The sequence below is a fragment of the Stylophora pistillata genome, chromosome 4, assembly GCF_964205215.1.
Source record: "Stylophora pistillata chromosome 4, jaStyPist1.2, whole genome shotgun sequence".
NCBI classification, from domain to species: domain Eukaryota; kingdom Metazoa; phylum Cnidaria; class Anthozoa; order Scleractinia; family Pocilloporidae; genus Stylophora; species Stylophora pistillata.
The window spans coordinates 5,815,275-5,835,321 of NC_142522.1; the positions used below are offsets into that span (position 1 = coordinate 5,815,275).

The following is a 20,047-nucleotide window of genomic DNA, read 5'->3' on the forward strand; positions in this document are numbered from 1 at the left end:
TAACTTTGAAATTGAAACATCAAAATGGTAGGAAAGTGTTTCTTATTCTTCGAAAACTTCGAAGCTTGTCAACTACTTTCCCTGTTTAACGTCAAATCGTCCAAGCAGGAAATGTGTCTTTTCAGAGGACAAAAGGTAAAGATCTTCCACTCATTCGCTTGTAGAGTACCAGCGGTAATCGGGAAGAAAAGGAAATGTTTCTATCTCACTACACAGGCGCTTTGCCACATCAACTTCCCGAATCCAGACTTCTTTGTGTTCTTCGGCGAAGTATTCCAATGACAACATGCTTGAAATGTTTACTTCCTCAGACCAGCTACAGTATAAGATGGTAACAACAAAGATTCTTTGAGAAGGTTAAATAGCCCGTACGAATTGAAGCCTCCCCCCCTTCCCTCTCGTCAACAAGTGTTTAAGTCGAGTAATTCTGTCTGTTCGTGCTAATAATTTATACTGCTGGGTATACAGCAAATGCTCATGAAAGTAAAGTGTCCTGCCCAAGAAAACGACTCGATGGACTAACCAGGGTTCGAAATCAGACCTCTCTTTGTGGAATCTAGTCCAGTGCTCTGACACAAGACCACCAACTCTCCTACCAAAATTTTGCAAACAGTTGGGTGACTACTGAGATGAAGAATAAGTCGGGGATCCTAACAGAAATCGACTCTTTTACCTCCCACAGACTGGTAAGATGCTCCGACCAATAACCAACATCGACACACGGTTCGCTAGGTAGCATATCATATGTACTGGATTAGCTCTACAAATCTATCCCCCAAGGATATCAAGATATTTTCTTTCACTAAACATTTCTTCTCACACTTACAGTAGCAGGTTTTCTTGCGGGGTCGTCTCGTTGAATATCCACTTCTTCATCAGCTTCAATTTCTCGTGCATCATGTGTTCACTATGGTCTCGTTCATGTTGTCGCCCTTTTGGGACGTCATGGACGCGGAAAAGCGTGATCAGAATTTATGTATGCGCCACGTATGGCCGCACTTTGAAGCGCTCCTTAAATTTTCATCTTTTTAGTAGTTTAAAACTCTCCTAAATGGCTCAACCTTGCAAAAGACCACTGCTAAACAACCTAGCTAAGTCCTTGTGGCCACGCTATCGTGGAAAGAGAGCTGGGAGATCGACAAAAGCCAAAGAAGCCAATCGTATTCACAACATCATACAAGCCAACCCGAGACAAAAGGACCACAGCAGAGCGAAAATCAACTCACGCGGCCACAACCCGTCGAATTGTGTCTCCATCACCACCAAATTCACAAGTGCACCAGAATGGCAAGCAATAAACTTTGTCCCATCGCTGTTCCTATCAAATGTGATGTCGCTTGCACCAAAAATTGACGAAGTAAGCCACGTTGTTCAACATGCTAATTACGACCTTGTTTGCATCACGGAGTCTTGGCTGCGACAACATATCCCGGACTCCGTAATAGCAATAAATGGCTACAATATCATCAGACGAGACAGAAAGGTGGCCACTCACGGCGGTGTGTGTATGTATATTAAGGAAACTATCCCTTTTTCTGTTCTCGACCTTTCCGAGATCGACGAAAACCCGGTCTTAGAAGTCCTGTGGGTAAAGCTGCGACCAACCCGACTCCCTAGAGGTTTCTCTAGTATCATATCTGGAGTTATATACCATCCACCGTCAGCCTCCGACTCACAAATGCAAGATTATTTGCTAAGATGCCTTACATCAATTGAGTCCCAACATCCAAACAGCGGAATTCTTCTTGTCGGCGATTTAAACCACCTAAATGAAGCGACTCTGAAATCCAACTTCAATCTGAAACAAATTGTTCACTTTCCGACCAGAGGGAAAAGCTTTTCAGACCGTATCCTAACCAATATGAATGAGTTCTACGATAAAGCCATCGAGCGACCTAAAATTGGCCTTTCGGATCACAGTTCAGTGGAGATCCAGCCCAAGCTTCGAGCAAAATCATCGCAATCAAAGAAAACAATCATGTCGAGGGATTTGAGACCTAGTAAAAGACACGCAATGCAAATGTACCTTGAAAATGTTGATGTACCACGCCTCCTTGACACCGTGGGGACCTGCGCAGAGAAAGTGACACTTTTGAAAATATTGTTAAGACGGGCCTAGACTTTATTATTCCCCTGCGATCCAAAACTATTCATCGAAGCGATCCACCGTGGTTGAACGATAAACTCAAGAACTTGATCAAACGACGCCAGCGTGCCCTTGCAAAAGGAAATTTGGACACCTTTCGAACGCTTAGAAATTGCGTGAATCGCGAGCGTAAGATCTGCCGGACAAAGTACTACGAAGCAAAAGTCAGCCATTTGAGGGAGTGCAAGCCATCCGTGTGGTGGAAAGAGGTGAAAAAGCTCAGCGGCATGTCACCTGCCTCAGAAACGCGTGTTAACACCAGCAAATTACTGCAACACCTAGGTTTTTCACCTGGTGATCTGGCGAATTACATCAATTCAGCGTTCCTGACTCCAATGCAGAGTTTTGAGCCTCTTACCCATAACCCTTTTGATCCACCACAAACCGACAACGAAAGTCCTGCCGTAAATACGATATCGGAGTTCTCAACCTTTCTGAAACTGTCCGCACTCAACCCCTCCAAAGCACAAGGGCCAGACGGCATCCCGGTATGGTTATTAAAAGAAAACGCTGATCTCTTGGTGGGACCAGTCTCTGTGATCCTTAACTCCTCGTTCCACGAATCCCGCCTTCCGCCTTCCTGGAGAGAGGCTGACGTAGTCCCGGTCCCAAAACAAAGGCCCATTAATGATATTAACAAGCACCTCCGTCCCATCTCTCTCACGCTTATCTTGTCCAAACTCGCTGAAGACCACATTGTTGAGAAATATGTTAGACCAGCCGTGTTACGGAGTATCGACCCTCGCCAATTCGGATCTATTCCCAAATCGTCTACCACACATGCTCTGGTCAACATGACGCATAATTGGCTTGTTAACACCGACGGAAATGGTGCCACGGCAAGAGTAGCCCTACTTGACTTCCGTAAGGCTTTTGACCTTATCGACCATAGTGTTCTCGTTCAAAAACTAGCAACATATGATATTCCGAGTCAAACCAAAAGCTGGATTGTCGATTTTTTGATGAACCGGAAACAAAGAGTCAAACTTGCCCAAGATTGTTACTCTGAATGGCGCTCTGTACCATCCGGCGTCCCCCAGGGAACAAAATTAGGTCCCTGGTTATTTCTCATCATGATTAACGATTTAGACTCCCCAGCTGACTTGTGGAAATACGTGGACGACACATCTTGTTCCGAAATAATTACTAAGGGCAGTGAGAGCAAACTCCAAGAAGCTGTGGATGTCCTTTCAAGACAAGCTAGTATCGATGGGTTCCAACTGAATGAGGCCAAGTGCAAAGAACTACGAATTGGATTCTCTAACAGCAACCACGATTTTGAACCCCTAGTCATAAATTGCAAACCCCTTGAACTAGTCACCAGTGCCAAATTGCTAGGCGTGACCATTAGCCACGATTTAAAGTGGAACATGCACACCTCTGAACTAAGTAGAAAATGTTCCTCTCGTCTCTACTTTTTGAGACAACTCAAGAGATCCGGAGTTGCACCAAGCGAACTTGTGCAATTCTATGTGACATGTATTAGGCCCGTCTTGGAATACGCAAGTCCTGTATTCCACCGTTCTCTACCAAACTACATCAGTGAAGATTTGGAACGGATCCAAAGAAGGGCACTCAGAATCATCTATCCTAACCTGTCATATTGTGTAGCACTAGAAACGGCTGGCCTTCCGAAACTTCACGAGAGGAGGGAAAAAATCTCAACCAATCTGTTTGACGAGATAGTCCGTAACCCCACCCATAAACTCCACAGCTTCCTCCCCCAAAGGAAGAGTTGTAGATACGCACTGAGGCGCAAAAGTGATTTCACTCTCCCCATATGCAAAACCGAGCGCTTGAAGAATAGTTTTATTTTTAGCCATATTTTCCTTCTTTCTTAACGACGAAGTGTAATATTTTACACGTCCTTTTTATCATCTGTACTTGTAAATATTCCGTAATTCAGCCCATGGCTGCAAGGTGTTTATAATAAAGTATCTATCTATCTGGTGATCAGAGTGGCCAACTTATAGACTTTGAGGCGTGCCGGCAGTCTGCATTTGAAACGCTTTAAACTACATCTATTGAGAATTCTAATAGCATTACACTTCCGCACAATCAAATGCTGCAACCTTCAATGAGATACTTGCTTTTTCTCGTTTTTCTCTTAAGGTTAATTGTTGCCTTTCCACGACAAACAAGAATAAATAATAAGAGTGAGGAAGTGAGCTTCTAATAGTTCATACCACTCACGTAAATTCTGTGCTTTTATCATCAGCATACCTAGATTGTCTCAATAAATTATGCGAAACCTTTCAGTAAGGCAAAATTTGGACTTCCTGTAAACACATGCTACTAAAACATTTTAGCAGCTGCACAAGTTGACTTCTATCTTTAATTTAGAATGAAGATCAGACTCTCTCAAGGGGAGGGGGGGAAGGGGAAGGGAGGAGAGCGAGAGGAGAGCCTGACACAAATCTATATCGAGAGCCGTGTTCTTCGGCCGCCGAACGGTCGAAACGCTGATTGGCTAAGGCGACAATAGAAGAGAACTGGAAGTAAACTTGTTCGCACCGTTTGTGACGACGCCATCTTGAAATGCCGTTAGTATGAATAGTTGCCCTTGAATTTCTCTGATTATAAACGAAAACAAGTTTGAAAAGTGTCTTGAGACTTCTCTAGAATATTTTCCAGGAATGACTTTGAAGTCGGGTCAACTCGAATGCATAAAAAAGCTAGTTTTGTGCCATCAAGATGTTCTCGGCGTCCTTCTAACGGGTTACCGGAAGAGTTTGATTTACCAGATTCTACCAAAGTTGTTCTATTCCATCTGGAAAGATGTAAAGAAAAAAGAAAAGGACTTTAAGATAATTATAATTGATCTTCTCGAACTTATTCGACGCCAGCAAGTCGATAAGCCCGTCGAATATGGTATAAAAGCTGTGACATTAGACTCGAGCAACAAAGGAACCTTAGCGAATGCAGAAATAATCTTTGGTAGTGCTGAGCAGTGGTTATCCGAAGAAAACAAATTGATGGATGTGTCGGTCTTGGTAGTCGATGAAGCACATACTGTTGAGACTTGGTGAGTCCGAATCGATTTGTGTTTACGTTCGTTTGTGTGAGTGTTTAAACTCTAGAGGACAGTTGACATATGAACCCACATCTCGAATATCAGGCAAACTGGAAGAGGTTTTGATTTAATTACAAGAGGGCGGAATGGCTCTCGATATAGATTTGTGTCAGGCTCTCCTCCCTTCCCCTCCCCCGCCTCCCCTTAAGAGAGGCTGATCCTCAGGCTATTTTTAATTCAAACTAATAAGCTCTTGGAATAATTCGCAAAGACATTGAATGATAACTGAAAAAGTTTCATAACCAAAATCGAGGACTCCGTGTAAATTGTTTCCATAGATTCCTATCAAAGTATCAACCCTGTAATATGTTTGGTTTTACGTGAACTGATTTCTTATTCAGTCATGAAAATTACGATTTCCATGATTGTAATTGGCTCAAAACGCTCCTATTTTCCACTATTTTATTTGCCAAGTTGCTATCGGACTGCTTTTTATTGGACAGTTCAATAAGATAATCACATCCAATGCTGTAGTTTAAATCAACATTAAAAAATATACGCCTCCTTTGTCAATCTTTTAAGGCAAATTTTCCCTTTCTTTCATATCTTGGCTATTCTCCTTTTCCCGGAAATTGTAATATTTATGATTAATTGGTAATAAGACTCGTGTCATCTGATTCGTTCTGCTATTATACTCGTGTACTTTGTAATGATATACTTTGTATACTACTATACAAATCTAGTTAATACTTTCTGTGAATTCCAGGCTTTTGATGCATCCTGTAAGTAAACCATTGATAACACACGTCTATGAAGGACACAATAAAGATATAGATAAAGTTTATTAAAATCAGCTCCAATATTTTGAACTTCCTGCCAAATGGGTAAATAATTATATCGAAATAATACAAGTATTGTCAGTATTGGCAATGATGGACTCAATATTATATAGATAATTTATTAAAATCAGCTTTAAGTCAATGAACATCCAGTATAGTTAGTTTATATTTACAACGTAATAATACAAGAACTGTCCGTCCGAAGATAATAGTTGTAATCAGTAAAGCAATGCTGTACCAAGCTCTTTCCATTTATAGATATGTATCCCAGACTCCAACACAGTACCGAGGCTCTTCTAACAACTCCCGGATATAAGACGCTTTAGGTCTGTTTTCTGCCGTTTCTTTAAAGCACAGGTTCATGATTTCATGCAACTGCAGAGAAACCAATTTTAAGTTAGAAGAAAAAAACCTAGTTCTTTCAGCTTGAAGAAACAAAAACTGTAATGGCTATGTGGCTTTGAATCGCGCAATGTTTTAATATCCAATTCCAAACGCTTGTCGGGGCATGCTGTAGATGCTCTGCTGGATTAAAGAAACGTAGGGCCGAGAACAACATTGCATTCTGTAGTCTGCTATTTGCAATGCAATACATTGCAATGCGATGTATTGTGTATGACAGTGTAACACAATATAGTTTGGTGTAATGCAGAACAGCATATCAGTATACAATGAATTATTGGAATGCAATGAAACGTGTTCTGTATTGTAATGGAATGCAGCGAAGTGCAATCGATAATGGGATGCTATTATATCTCAAAATTAAAAGGCAAAACGACAAAAAATTGGCCAAGGTTGATTCACTGACAAATAGGAGGCAGACTTAAGGTTTTTTTAAAAAAATGTGCAATTACCCTTCGTGATACTTTTCTGATAGGGAGAACATGTCATCGAGCACCAAAATACATCGTTTGGTATCAGAAACAAAATAATTTGACAAATTTAACTAAAATCCGCCAACATCGTCAAATATTCCCTTGGTTTGACGAAATCTCGTCAAATCTGCCATTTCAGTTACTGCGTGCATTGGTCATAAGTAAAGGAGAGAGAAGAGGATCGTCGGCTCATTTACTGATCAGCGGTTCGTTATCGAGCTGTCAAATGATAACCTTACCTGGACGTATTCACTGGACCCATGACAGTGTCCTAATAAGGTAGCTATCAACTGTCCGAACTGCTCAATATCGTTGCCGTGATCACTGTGCTCATCAGCTCCCGAGCTTGTAAATGAAGCTGGTTCATTCTCCTTAGACACTCGAGATAGTCCACCCAGGACTGCTCTCACAGGAGGAAGCTGAAAATAAACCATAATATACATTCGTTGATTATGGTTGAAGGTTGGATGGAAAAATATTTGGCTCGAGATCTGTACTTCGTGACCGCGAGCCAAATATTTCCCAGTATCCAACACAATTTTGTTGATCACAAAAAAGCAGAAACTTTATTTACCCTTAGGCAGTGACCAATGAAAATGTTGCTTGTTGTGACGTTGTTATGAACCATCCCAAGTTCCTGTAGTCGTTCTATAGCGCCGATGACGTCACAGGCTATAGCACAAACCGCATCAAAGTTGATGACAGTTCCTTTATTGCAAAGAAAATTTTGCAATGTCGAACTCGACACAAAATCGTAGCAAATAAGTCTGAAGCAAAAGGAAAGAAATTAGTAGAAAATAAAAGCTCAGTTTTCTTTTAAAATTTCCTTTTCAGATGAAAACATTGCATACTTACAAACTATTCGACTGTAACTCGCGGATCTTCACTTTGCCGTGCTCGATGCTATGGTCACGGGCTGCAGAGAAAGATCGGGGACTTGCTTTAATGCAAACAATGAGCACTGAAGAAATATTTATGAAAGAGAGCAAAATAACTGACTAAAATTCCTAAACGAGCTGATCGAAGGAACCCTCGATGGCTGGAAAACAGCTTTATTTGAATAGTCAGGGAAACTCTGTAAAAAAACAAGCTCTAATATCAGGAGTTATCTTGGATACTTTTTTTACATCCATTTTGAATCGTTTAATTTCATTTTTATCCTCCCTTAAGGAAACCTGGGTGAAAGGAGCTAATGCTTTCTCTGCATAAAATAATGGCAGCTACCATATATCATTATATCGCTCACTTCGTGCGTGCACTATGATTGGTCAATTTAGCGGGCGGTATTTTCCTGTATCGTCTGTTAAATTCCAAATTTTTTTTAATTGAAAATTTCTCCATCATTTGTACCCAGAAATATGATTGTCTTTCTGACCTCGTTTTCTCCGTCCAAACTGTTAAGGAACCGCGGTCACGTAACTTGCAGTACGGACCTCGGGCTCGGTTGATGAGAAGTTTTCATTTATTGAATACGTTTTAAAATGAAGCGTAACAGGCTTAACAGGAAATTGGCCGGTAATTGCGTCCGATTTCTTGAAAAATTTAATTTTTCCAGAAATTTTCTGCTGTTGAACAATTAAAAATTCTAACAGAATATGCTTCCGTTTAGAGGACAAAGTATAAAGCATCGTCCATTTACTCGCCTTTAGAATGCCAACGGTAATTGAGAAGGACAGGAAACTCTTCTCTCTCACTACATAAGCGTTTTGCCACATCAACTTCTCGAATCCAGTCTTGTTTGTGTTCTTTTGCGAAGTATTTCAGTAACACCATGCTTAAAATGTCTCTTTCCTCTGACCATGCTACAGCGTAACCCTGTGACGGCAAAGATTCGTTAGGACGACTTAATCTTATGCGACCGTGAGCTTTGCCAGTCCTCCTTGATTCATTCCAAAAAAAAAAAAAAAACCTTCTCTTTCCTTGCTTTATTTATTTATTTATTTATTTAATCACTTTCACCAGAGTGTGGTGAGGGTCGCACAACAGAGCGAGGCTCCAAATTAAGTGCGCCCTATATCCCACCCATCCCACCCCAGGGGAGGACATCCATCACACAGTAATCTCGTGTGTGGGAAATTAACGTCTCCTACCCCAACCCTGCAGGAGACGGGACCTCCATTTATTCGTCCCTATCCGAGAAGACTAGAATATCTAACCATTTCTTGATGTTATAGAAAGGTAGCAAATTCTTCTCAATTATTTTAAGACCCTGAGTGTTGGTCCGGCCGGGGCTCGAACCCTCGACCTCCCGCACAACAGTCCAGCGCTCTATCCATTGAGCTAACCATAAAGTGTTAAAGTCAAGTCTAGTCTCTGTCAGTTCGCTGGTACTTATTTATTCTCCTGCTAGAGAGAGGAATTGGAAACGATAGTCCGGTTTCTTTCCCGAGCACACGTCACAGAGACCTGGTCAGTCTCGAGTCTAGACCTCTCTGCCTGGAGTCCAGTGCTCTTACCAGCTGAGTGACAGGGAGACAGGTTGACAGACCACCTTAAAGACCCTTGTACAGCTCAATTAATCTACCCCAAACAAAATCGAAGTTTAGAGCAAGAAATTACTTGTCTTGTCGTGGGTGTGTGAAAAGAAAAATTGATTGCCAACGATGAATCCAGCCACAGACCTTCGCGGTGTTGGCGTTCCAACGCAGAAACTGATATGTGACACGCGTATCACATACTGCTTGGATCAGCGATATCGAAAGTCTCGAGTCATGTGGGTCAAGAGCGTAAGAATGTTCTTTTGATAAAACGTTTTCACACACTTACAGTGCTAGCTTTTCCAGCGGTGTCGTCTTGCAGAATATCCACTTCCTCAATCAGCTTCAGTTTAACGTGCGTCGTATGTTTACCATGGTCTCGTTCATGTTTTTCTACCACTCGTGATGGCAGTGGACTGGAATACGCAATGACATTGGAAACCAGAGTCGCATCATCAGATGTTTTCAACCAATCGACTGTCTGCTTTCGACCTTAAATGAAAAAGAAAACCTTTATCAAATTCAAGGACCCAGGAGAAGGGTGGGAAGAGGGGGGAGGGGTCCAGACACACCATTTGTCATAGGTGTACTTGTTTTTCCTACCTGTCTGACACCAAATTTTTGAAAAGATCACCCATTTCCACTCAAATGGTTGTTTTTTCTCTTTTATTTGTAACCGACAGAGAGATAAGTATTGACGATTCGGCGTGGCTAATCCCCACCATTTAGGTGCCTGGAAAAGCCTAAGGTTACCTTAAATGTGTATTTCTTTTACTGATGATTGTCATTACTCACTTGGCATACGGTAGTTTAATGTCTTCATGACCATACCAGTGACATTTTTTCCTTTTTTCGTTAAGCTACGTTTTGTTCGCTGGGTGGAAAACGTGTACAGGATTGGATTCAGAGAAGAGTTTAGCGGAAGAACAAATACTGCAATCCACACGTAAGCGACTTTATTTGGATCCTCAAAATTTCCAGTTAGAGATAAAACATTGATTATAATGATTGGCACCCAGCAGCAGAAGTCTGTCATCACAATGAAAACAAGTCTTTTAGCCATGGCAGATTTGTTTTTGAAATTCGTCGATCGCGCTGCACGAGCAGCGCGCTTTACCGTCCAAAACATCGAAATATACGCTACGAGGATAAAAGTGAACGAAATGAAGTTCAGGCCAACAAAGATTGTCACGGAATATTCCCAGCCAGCCGGTTTGCCCCCCGAGAGCTGAAGAGGAAGGCAAACGGCAGAGCGACTGTAGAAACCGAAATCCCCACTTTCATCGTAAAAGTAGTTTATTCCGGTGATAGGAATCAAAGATATGACCACGCCAAATATCCAAACACCCATGCAGGAAAGGACGGCCGCTTTGTAAGTAAGGCGCTTGAACTTGAATGGGAAGACGATACAAATTAGTCGGTCTGTGGTTATAATGGTGAGAATCAGGACAGACACTTCACTTGAGAGCATCGAAAGAGCTCCAACAATTTGACAACCCATACCCGATCTCCATTTGATGTCATGTTTGAAGTATTCCCCTTGCCATCTCAAGTCCATAATAGCGATTGTTAATAGATACACGCCCATTAACAGATCAGCTACGGCCAGATTAGTCAGCAAACAGGACTGAATCCTGTTTTCCTCTTTATCAATGGTGCGCCATATAATGACAAGGAGGTTGCCTAGTAAGGCGAAGATTCCAAGAATCCAGATACAGACCTGAACCGGCTTGTTTTTCATGAGGTCGTCGCAGCTGGAAAATTCATCGACTGGAGAATTGCAGTCAACTCCTGCGATTGTTTTCTTAGCGTAGCAGCACAAGATGAAGCGGTCGAGTTTCCTAAACGAAAATAGTTCATGGTAAGTACGATTAACAATGCTGCCTAACACTTCCCCTGGAGCAATTCTGATTAAGTGTGGAAAGCAATTCGAGATAACACTGGATTTGTCTTACATTGTTTAAGAAAGTTTGCACCTCATTCTCAACCACTCAAATTCAAATTTTTGGTAATTGACACCGGTTTCCGTGTGTTTATCTTATTTCCCAAGGCTTCTTTCGGTATTTCCTTTAGATCTGGTTGGCTAATATCGGCCAACACTAGCCAATATTGAAAAGCCAATATTGGAAAGCACGCAGTGAAGTAAAACAAGCTAGTGCGCTAGGCAGCGTTGAACACACTTGGAGTAAAGGATACTCACAAATACTTCATGTTTTTCAGTTCACTGAAAGCATCGGAAGGTACATCGGATAGTTTGTTATCGTTGAGATATCTGTAGTAGTAGAGTGAAAGGAATAAATGTAAAGATGAACAGTTTTATCATATCAAAGATTGGATTTGAGACAGTTTCAGAGCTAACCACCAAACTTTTTTGTTAAAGAGTATAGCAATTGATAAACGGTCACCTTACAAGTATTCTAGTGACTTGAGTCCTTTAAAAGTTCCCTTTGAGACTGTTGTCAGCTTGTTACCACTAAGGTCTCTAAGGAAAAGCGCGATAAGGATAATAGTAAAGTTGGAAATTAATTTCCTAGCATTGATAAGGATCCAAATGGTTCTCGCTTGGGTTCTCTATTGCAACTGGCTGAGCTATTTAGAAAAACGTAGTATACTGAGCACAGATTGAATCTTTGAAGATTCAAGTTGAGATGAGAATTGCGTCAGGGTTGATTTGCAAATTCTTCCACGAGTATCCATGCAAAATAATGTATTTCAGAGGCAGGAATGTACATTACTATCCGCTAAAGGATGTTAGCTTGATCTAACGTCAAACTCTGTCAATTAGCCTACATGGAAATATAGGGAAACTAGAAAGGGGAACTTCATACTGACTGACAATGGCCGAGAGCAGTTAATCCCGCTACAGATTTTCCTAAAGCAGTGCCCGTTTTAGGAAAGCCCGGAAACTTGAAGGGTGCAAAGCAATTTTTTTAAAATTTGAATCTATGGCATAGCGGTCCAGATCTTGGAAAAGGAGAAAAAACAGTGAAATCTGTTTCTTTTTCTGACATTTTCCCTGTTTGAATTTCAGAATTGTTGACACTCAATAACGGGAGAACGGATCTCTCATTATCGAGCGTAAACATTGCAAGAAAAAACAATAGCCTTTCGGAAAAATTATTTACTAGGAATGTGAAAAAAGGCTCCTTACAGCAGGCAATTATTCCTACTTTCAACATTACTCGTTTCTTTCTTCACTGAAAACTACCACTTGGATGGAAACACTTACAGTACTTTCAGCTGTGAAAGATCTTCAAACAGGCCCTCTGGTAGTGTTATCAGTTCGTTATCCTGGAGGTATCTAATTGAAAATAAGCAATTCCAAAAGTAACGATCGATTAAATTCGACAGAAGAAACGCTTTTTTTTGATCAGTGACCAGGCTCGGAAAAGAAAAAATCCCTAGATAGTTTTTAATCGTATAATCTATATTTCATTGAACAGGAAAACTCGAAGCAGGTCACAACAGAGAGCTGATTGTTCATAGCAAGTTGTATCCCTGTGAAGCTGGGCTGGCCTCACGCAATACTTAAGTGATCACATTGAATCGGTACAAAAGAGGCACTAAAAATTATCTTTCCGTCTTTGAGTTATGAGAACGTGCTTAAGAAATCAGGCTTAATTTTTCTGCGCCAGAGGAGGGAGGATGCGTGCATAACATTCCTCAAGCGAAGTTACTCTTCTTCCGAACTACTACGAAAGTTAGTGCCTCGTTTTGGATTCACAAGATCATAATATGCCCTCAGGACAGGAGAAACTGTGTCTGTACCTGCCTCTCCAAGATCTAATAGATTCGGAAATTTTTTCACCATCAAATACCAGAACCACGTTTAAAATACCGAATTACGATTCGTCTTAATACTCATAGTATTTAATATTTACATAGTATTCAATATTTACATTTAATTGATTTCTATAATAGTTATATTTAGGTGTAACATAGAAGTATTTGTAATTAATGACCCGTCTTGTAATTCAGTGTATGCTGCAAAATGGTTGAATAAACGATCGTAGTTATTACTATTATTATTACTAGTAGCCAAAAACCAAACAATCCCAATAAATGAAGGAAAAATAAACTTACAAATGGGTCATATTACTCTTGTTTTCAAAAACGCCATATTCCAGCCGCTCAATCTGGTTTGAACGCAGGCCCCTGTAAATGAATAAAAAGGTTTGATCAAGGCTGTCTCTTGTTGCAGTTAAAAAGCTTCATCAACCTCGTTCCCAAGGCACTTTTCTTTTCGAAGAGGGGACGCCCTGGGAACGAGGTTGAAGCTTCATGTCAAAAAATAAGAACTGTAGAATTCATATAGAATATGATACTTACAAAACCTCTACAGTTGATAGTCCATCCAACATTCCTCTCATTGGTCTTTGTAGAAGGTTTTTCCCCAAATCACTGAAAAAAATCACATCGATGTCCACTAAATTTAAGTTGTCGAAAGGACTGCGAGATTGCCGCACTTTAAGTTCTGTGACTGGTTGGGAAAATTTGTGCCATCCTCTCGGCAAATAAGATACATAGATAAAATCGCATGCAATCCTTGGTCGTTCGCATTTTCTCGTGCTCAATAAAAGATTTTATGACAATATCTACATTGATTTCCTACTGGCTCCCATTACCTTAACTAGTCAAAGTGATTAAAATCGATCTACATTCAGAAAAGTGCCCCGAACGCCGGATTTATAAGTCACGTAAATACTCACAGAACACGTAGATTAGGAATTCCACGAAAAACACCTTCGGGAAGAGATCTTAAAAAATTGGAGTTCAATCGCCTGGAAGAAAAGGTACATTTTTAAATTCAGTTTAAGTACAATCTGATACTAGCCTTGGAGCCACCTCGTAACCAAAGCATATAGCAGCCCTTATGGCCTCATTCGGTTACGAAATTGCGCAAAGAGGTAAAGGCAGTCAGGGCGTAAATAAGATTGCAGTTTCGAAACTCAACCTTTTTCGTTATTTTACGGACGAAAGTTTCCCTGTTGTCAGTGTTTTTTATTAATTTTTTTTAAGATGTAAAGAAAAGAATTGAAACAGATTATCAGTGTAGTGGTTTCAAGAGCCTCGTCGGATACCTTTCCACAATTTCTATGAATGCTTTTCCAAATTATCACATCGAATCAAAATTAAAACAACAAATAAAGGGGGAAACAAAAAATGACCTAGGGATGAAGCATTTTCAACTGGGGAATACCGGCTTCATCTCGAAGACTCGACTTTTTCATTTAAGACATTCAAATAAATAACGTCTTTTGAAGCTCTGGTCAAATAAAGAGGCAAACAAAAGGTGACCTAGGGATGGAGTATTTCCAACTGGGGACTGCGCTTCATCTCGAAGACTCGACTTTTCTATATTTAAGACATTCATCTTTACAAGGCGTGACTAATTTTATACTTACATTGTTTTAACGGATGAGACATTTTGAAAGCAGTTTTCACTGAGACGAAGCAAAATATTGAAGCTCATGTCTCTAGAAAAGCCAAAAAGAAATAATCAGTTGGTTTCATTCTCCAGTCGGTTCATTAAACCTTTTGCTAGCACAGATCTAAACGGAAAGTTTTAACATTTGATCACCGTATGAGGAATATGCTCACATATATTCCAGCTTTTCGAGATCTGAAAAGGCCTTTTGCTGTAACTGGGATATCCGATTTTTCTTGAAAAACCTTGAAAGAAATATGACACTTGCAGCAAATATGAATGAAAAATGTAATCATGTGGGAAAAATAACAGAAAAGCTCACTGAGAAAAGCGACAAAAAAATAAAAATAAAAATGATGATATCACCACATTAAGATTAGAAATGCAACAGAACTTTTCCGAGTTTTTCTTGCTTACACAGCTCCTGTATTGAGAGGAAGATCTCTTGGAACACCGAGCAAGTCTATTCCAGTTACTTGAATCTTCTTGTCCTTGCCTTCACCGAAATCTTCGCATTTGCAGCTCGATGGACAACCTAAAATAAAACGATAATACTATTATCAATTAAAATTGAAAAGGCAACAAACAATTAACTTAAAATAGGATAAGAAGCAGGTCTCATGCACGGGAGGGAAAGATTGTTTACCTTGCTGACGTGAGCAGGAAAGTCCGTCATTGTCGTTGACTAGAAAAGAAAGAAAAATCGATAATAATTTCTAAACGGTTTTGGAAGGAAATTAAAGGACTCCCAGAAACAAGCCAAGAGTTATACTGTTAATGTTCGCGGGAAAGTATTGCAAACCGACAAACTCTTTCTTTTTTTTAACAGCAGCTTTTACAAAGTCACATTGCACCAATTAAACGGGTCTCTTTTTGGATCACATTGTGTATGGTATTCATAAGATCTACCCGACCATTCAGAAAAAATTAATCGATCACATTTTGCGCCTTGGTGATTTTTTAAGGGCCCTCTTAATAATGAACCTATTTCCAAAAAGTCCCCCTATTCTAAATACCTTGGGAATAACTGAGACTCCCTCCCCCCCACCCCCCCCTCGTGGTTTTTAGAGCGTTAACGGTGTTCATTGACTTTTATATCAATTCATGCCATCCTAAGAAAACAACTTAACTAAAACAGCTTACAAAGAAAAATAAAAGATCTCAAAACCTGGAACGCTATATAACTAAGCAAGGTAGCGGACTGCAACCAAGATAACGACGAAAACACTATAATGAGAATATTATTATGTTCACGTACCTGGAACAGAGCGATACAAGGCCTTGAATCTGGCTACAGGCAAATTTCCTTGACAGCTCAGAAGAATTGAGAAATGATTAGAGGAGGATAAGAGATCTGGGGGGAACAAATAGCCGCAGAATTTTCCTAAAGATGGTCGAGTTCTTTCGCTACCATCAAAAACCTCCACAAAACATTTATCACACGAAGGGTGATCCCTGAGTCGGAATTCTTGGAACTTTAAGCGTATTATATGACGTGGTGGAACGGTTATGAGCCATCTGCAAAAGATGTCATCAAGAGAATGTCCCGGATATGAAGGAGAAAAGAAATATCCCGTTTTGTTGGTTAATCTTTCGTTACAGGCTGAAAGAAGATAAAAGAAATATAAGTTGATGAGAACGAATAGAGTTTTTATATTCCTTAAAAAAAGGCAACAAATGTAACTATTGCGACCAATAAGATTATTCTTGAAAGTACCCCTCATATTTAAGAAACAATTGGGCATATTTTTTTTTAAACGTGCGAAGCGAAGAATAGCACCAACGTTAAATTCAATCCATCTGTGATGCTTGGGTTGGGAATCGAACCCAGAAAACCATGGAGGGAGGTAAGCAGATCAACACTCTGCTACGCTTTTACTTCTCTCTCTTTGCTCTTTGCTTTGCCTTGTTACTCTATTTTCTGGCCGAACACAGCCTCTGTAGGGTTTTTTTCTCTAAAAAGTCGGCAAGGCAAGGACGGAAAGTGGCACTTTGTCAATTTTCATCCTTTCCCAAAAGTTCTCCCCACAATGTGACTGACGTGTAGTACACTTAAAGAATGAATCTACTAAAAATTTTACCTTGTTTAGTTGACGAGGGTTTGTGTTGGCAAAGGTTTTCCTCCTCAATGTAAAGTCCCGTCAATGCTATCAAGTCTTCCCTTGTCTCTGCTTTACCTTCTATTAGCACCTGTTTATTGTATCAGACAATAGCAAAAAAGGAAGAAAAATATATAATAAAAGAAAATCATGTTTATGGTCGGTCACTGTGACTCGTCATCCGCGAAAAACTCCAAAAAGTGGACTTAGAAATGGAAAAAAGTCCATGAACAAAGAACTTTACGCCACGCTACGGAAATTTTCTTCGGGGAGAAATGTCGTTCTGCTAGAAAGGTTCATTCAAAGCAAAATACAATGGAAAGCTGTGGGTGATAGGCAACTGGTTAAGTGTTTCTCATACTTTTCTGTGCTTAAAACCTGAGAATACTTTATCCTTTCCGAGCAGAACATGCTCCTAACATAATATCCCGAGACGTATACCTGAAACTCAGATAGAGAATTCAAAGGCACTTGTCCGTAAAGCCAGTTCTTGCCTGTATTGCTTCCTGAAATCCAGATTGGAATTGCACGGTAGGTATTTGTCTTCTGGTAAATTGTAAGTGTCTTCTTTCCAGGTCCCCGCAACATGTAACGAAACTTTAGGCACTCACTATGCCAGTCATGTGATCTATTGTATAGCGGGCTCATGAGAACAGCCAACTGGGTAAAGCGGGTGACGTTGGTATCCACTATAAGTCGTCCACCTGGATCAGAAATAAAATTGAAAGCATTTTATTTACAGAATATCATCGTAAAGTCTATCGAGAAGTTATCAAGGAACAAGGAACATTTAACAACGTTTTGAGCGAACCAACACAACAAAAAAATTAAGAAAAAAGTTAATTAAATTACGACATTGATGCAGCGGTTCCTGGTTCAGAGTGGAGCATGGTTCCAGATTTCTTCCCTTCACTAATTTCTCTCAATCAGCTGTAGAGCTAAAGGCCTTCCCGACATGGATTAATAACCAAATTTCTTTTGGATGATGAAGCCACTAAGATAAATTTGCGTAATGTGTACATGTTTGTTAAAGGAGAAGGAGGACAATCTTAATGGATGAGCATGTATCACACTTTAGACGAACATTCACACACGCGATAAATGTTTTGTAGAGATTTTTTACTGTAGCCAAAGGACTGGAATCTTGTTGGGCAAATTCTGCTGCTATTCATTTTTAAGGAAGACCATCCAATAAGAACTAAGCGTAAACTCTCTACGTCAGGCGTGTGGTGTAACCGGGAAAACGGGAAAACGAGAGTTGGATTTGCAAGGTGATAAAGTACAATTTTTTTCACTCGTTTCTCCTTGTGGTTTCGCTGCTCAGTTTCAAAACTTCCTTAAACTAGCCAAAAGGGTCTTTTTATAATCAAACTGTAGAGCAATAAATGAAGGACCGATTGAAATCAAATTCTCGTGACTATGAACTTGCCTCCTCTATCGCTGCAGGTTCGAAACCACTTCACTTCTACTTCTTTCTGCAACCCTTTTCTGACTGTTTTCCAGGCCTTCGCGTCACCATCTTCGCTGTCACATCCAAATGACATGCGCAGTATCTCCTCGACTGGCATTGGGTGACCCCACAGATTGAAACCACTCAATACACCCAAAGCAATTGACGCATTTTCGCTGGAATTTCTGAAACCAATGGTCATGGTTCCTTCCCCTGTGCGCAAAAGGTTAAGAGACAAAAGCAATTTTGTTACTACACTTAAATTTTCTGATCGCAGAAGTTACTTCTACATCGGCGTTCTCGTTTAAAGTCAACCATCTATCACGATAAGTTAAAGATGGTCTTAGGAAGTAGCAGTGGAAAAATACAAAGCAAAATCAACCAGACGCATAAAAGATAACACTTTTGCTGAAGCCATAGAGCAAAATGTAAATAGTTTCCCTACAAAGAGTACCTTCGTTCGGCGTTAAATGGAATTCAAATGAACCAAATCTTCTCTCGCCGTCTTTGAACACCTGCATGAGTCTCTTACTCCACAATACACACACGTGGTGCCACATGTCATCTGCTACACCCATCGGTATTTCGCTATGAATAAAATATAATGATAATCAGGCATTCAATTTCATCTATTCATCCAATCCATCCATTCATCCATATGGTGGCATGTGGCCACTCACTGAGTTACAGTAGTAAGTGTATTCCAGGAGGTATTATCATTGGAAATTGTTACTTCTCCTTTACACCCTCTTACACAAACTGGTTCTCGAAAAATTAGGAATCTTAAGCAGTCTCAGTGATGGTGTCAACGAAAAGAGAAGCTAAGATATGAATTGGGTTGAATTTGAGCAAATGGCAGCGCTGACTGCATTAAAGAATAGAATAAAAACTTGATTTATTTGCTTTCGGTGTTCCACTTTTCTGACTCGAGAAAAATTGGCGGTATCACGTTGTTATTCTGTAGAGAATGGCCACGAGATGCAAATAGTTTTTAATACTGCTCGCAGAGCTATACTTCGGCTCGTCAAACTTTTAGTTTGGTCCTGTCTCGTCCTTGTTGACCTTGCTTATGCGTATGCAGTTTGCTTAAATTCCCTTTTTATGCGCCTACTAAGGCAACGATGAATGAATTCAATATTTTGTCTCCTACCTCCTCCTGTTATTCATCTGTATTACAAAGATGTCGTTGCTGACGTAGCATCCTAGTTGCAGCGACCCGCCTCGTTCCTTGGCGACTTTATATTCGATGAAAAAACCATCATGAGAGGTCTTTAACCAAAAGCAGAGCGTAAAACCCTTGTGGAGAGATAAACTTTCTGAGAACGACACATAGCCAAGATCAATATCAGGAAGATGAATCTCGTAGTTTCCTGGATCGAAAATTCCTGTAATGTTAACACAAAAATTTTCTATCAATTATATAGCAAACCATATACAGCTGAAACTTTGATAGAGGATGCAATGACGAGGCAGATCCATTTTTAGCCTCCATTTGATAAATTTTCATTTCAGAGGGGAAGCAGTGAGGATTACGAGTAAACATTTTCCTGACTGTCCTAAGAAGCTTGCGCGCTGAAACAAAATTAGAGTCGGACCTCCCTTTGCGACTGCCTCTCGTTATAAACACCTCTCTTTAGAGATCACTTTTTCAAAATACCAAAAGTTTCCAAGTCAGATTACAATAAATGGGAACTCTCGTAAGCGACCACCTCTCTTAATC

At 40.2% G+C, this 20,047-nt stretch overlaps 1 protein-coding gene across 4 annotated transcripts; it reads right to left on the reverse strand.

Moving 5' to 3' along the window:
• Positions 1 to 5,982: 5,982 nt before the first annotated feature.
• On the reverse strand, positions 5,983 to 19,642 carry LOC148732141 (uncharacterized). 4 transcript variants are annotated; one of them, XM_088756272.1, is made up of 23 exons: positions 19,478 to 19,642; positions 18,782 to 18,915; positions 18,307 to 18,540; positions 17,319 to 17,581; positions 16,860 to 16,968; positions 16,037 to 16,381; positions 15,425 to 15,463; positions 15,196 to 15,313; positions 14,952 to 15,023; positions 14,756 to 14,827; positions 14,060 to 14,131; positions 13,680 to 13,751; positions 13,434 to 13,505; positions 12,580 to 12,651; positions 11,761 to 11,832; positions 11,551 to 11,622; positions 10,146 to 11,191; positions 9,640 to 9,842; positions 8,517 to 8,688; positions 7,729 to 7,789; positions 7,448 to 7,640; positions 7,113 to 7,292; positions 5,983 to 6,373 (listed from the first exon to the last, which is right to left on the reverse strand). In XM_088756272.1, the coding sequence occupies exons 1-23, from the start codon at positions 19,492 to 19,494 to the stop codon at positions 6,251 to 6,253; spliced, it is 3,813 nt and encodes a 1,270-aa protein (XP_088612398.1). In that variant the 5' UTR covers positions 19,495 to 19,642; the 3' UTR covers positions 5,983 to 6,250. The 4 variants fall into 4 exon arrangements, with proteins under 4 accessions (XP_088612398.1, XP_088612397.1, XP_088612399.1 ...); XM_088756271.1 differs by having other exon boundaries at positions 7,729 to 7,834; XM_088756273.1 differs by lacking the exon at positions 11,761 to 11,832 and having other exon boundaries at positions 7,729 to 7,834.
• Between the last annotated feature and the right edge of the window lie 405 nt (positions 19,643 to 20,047).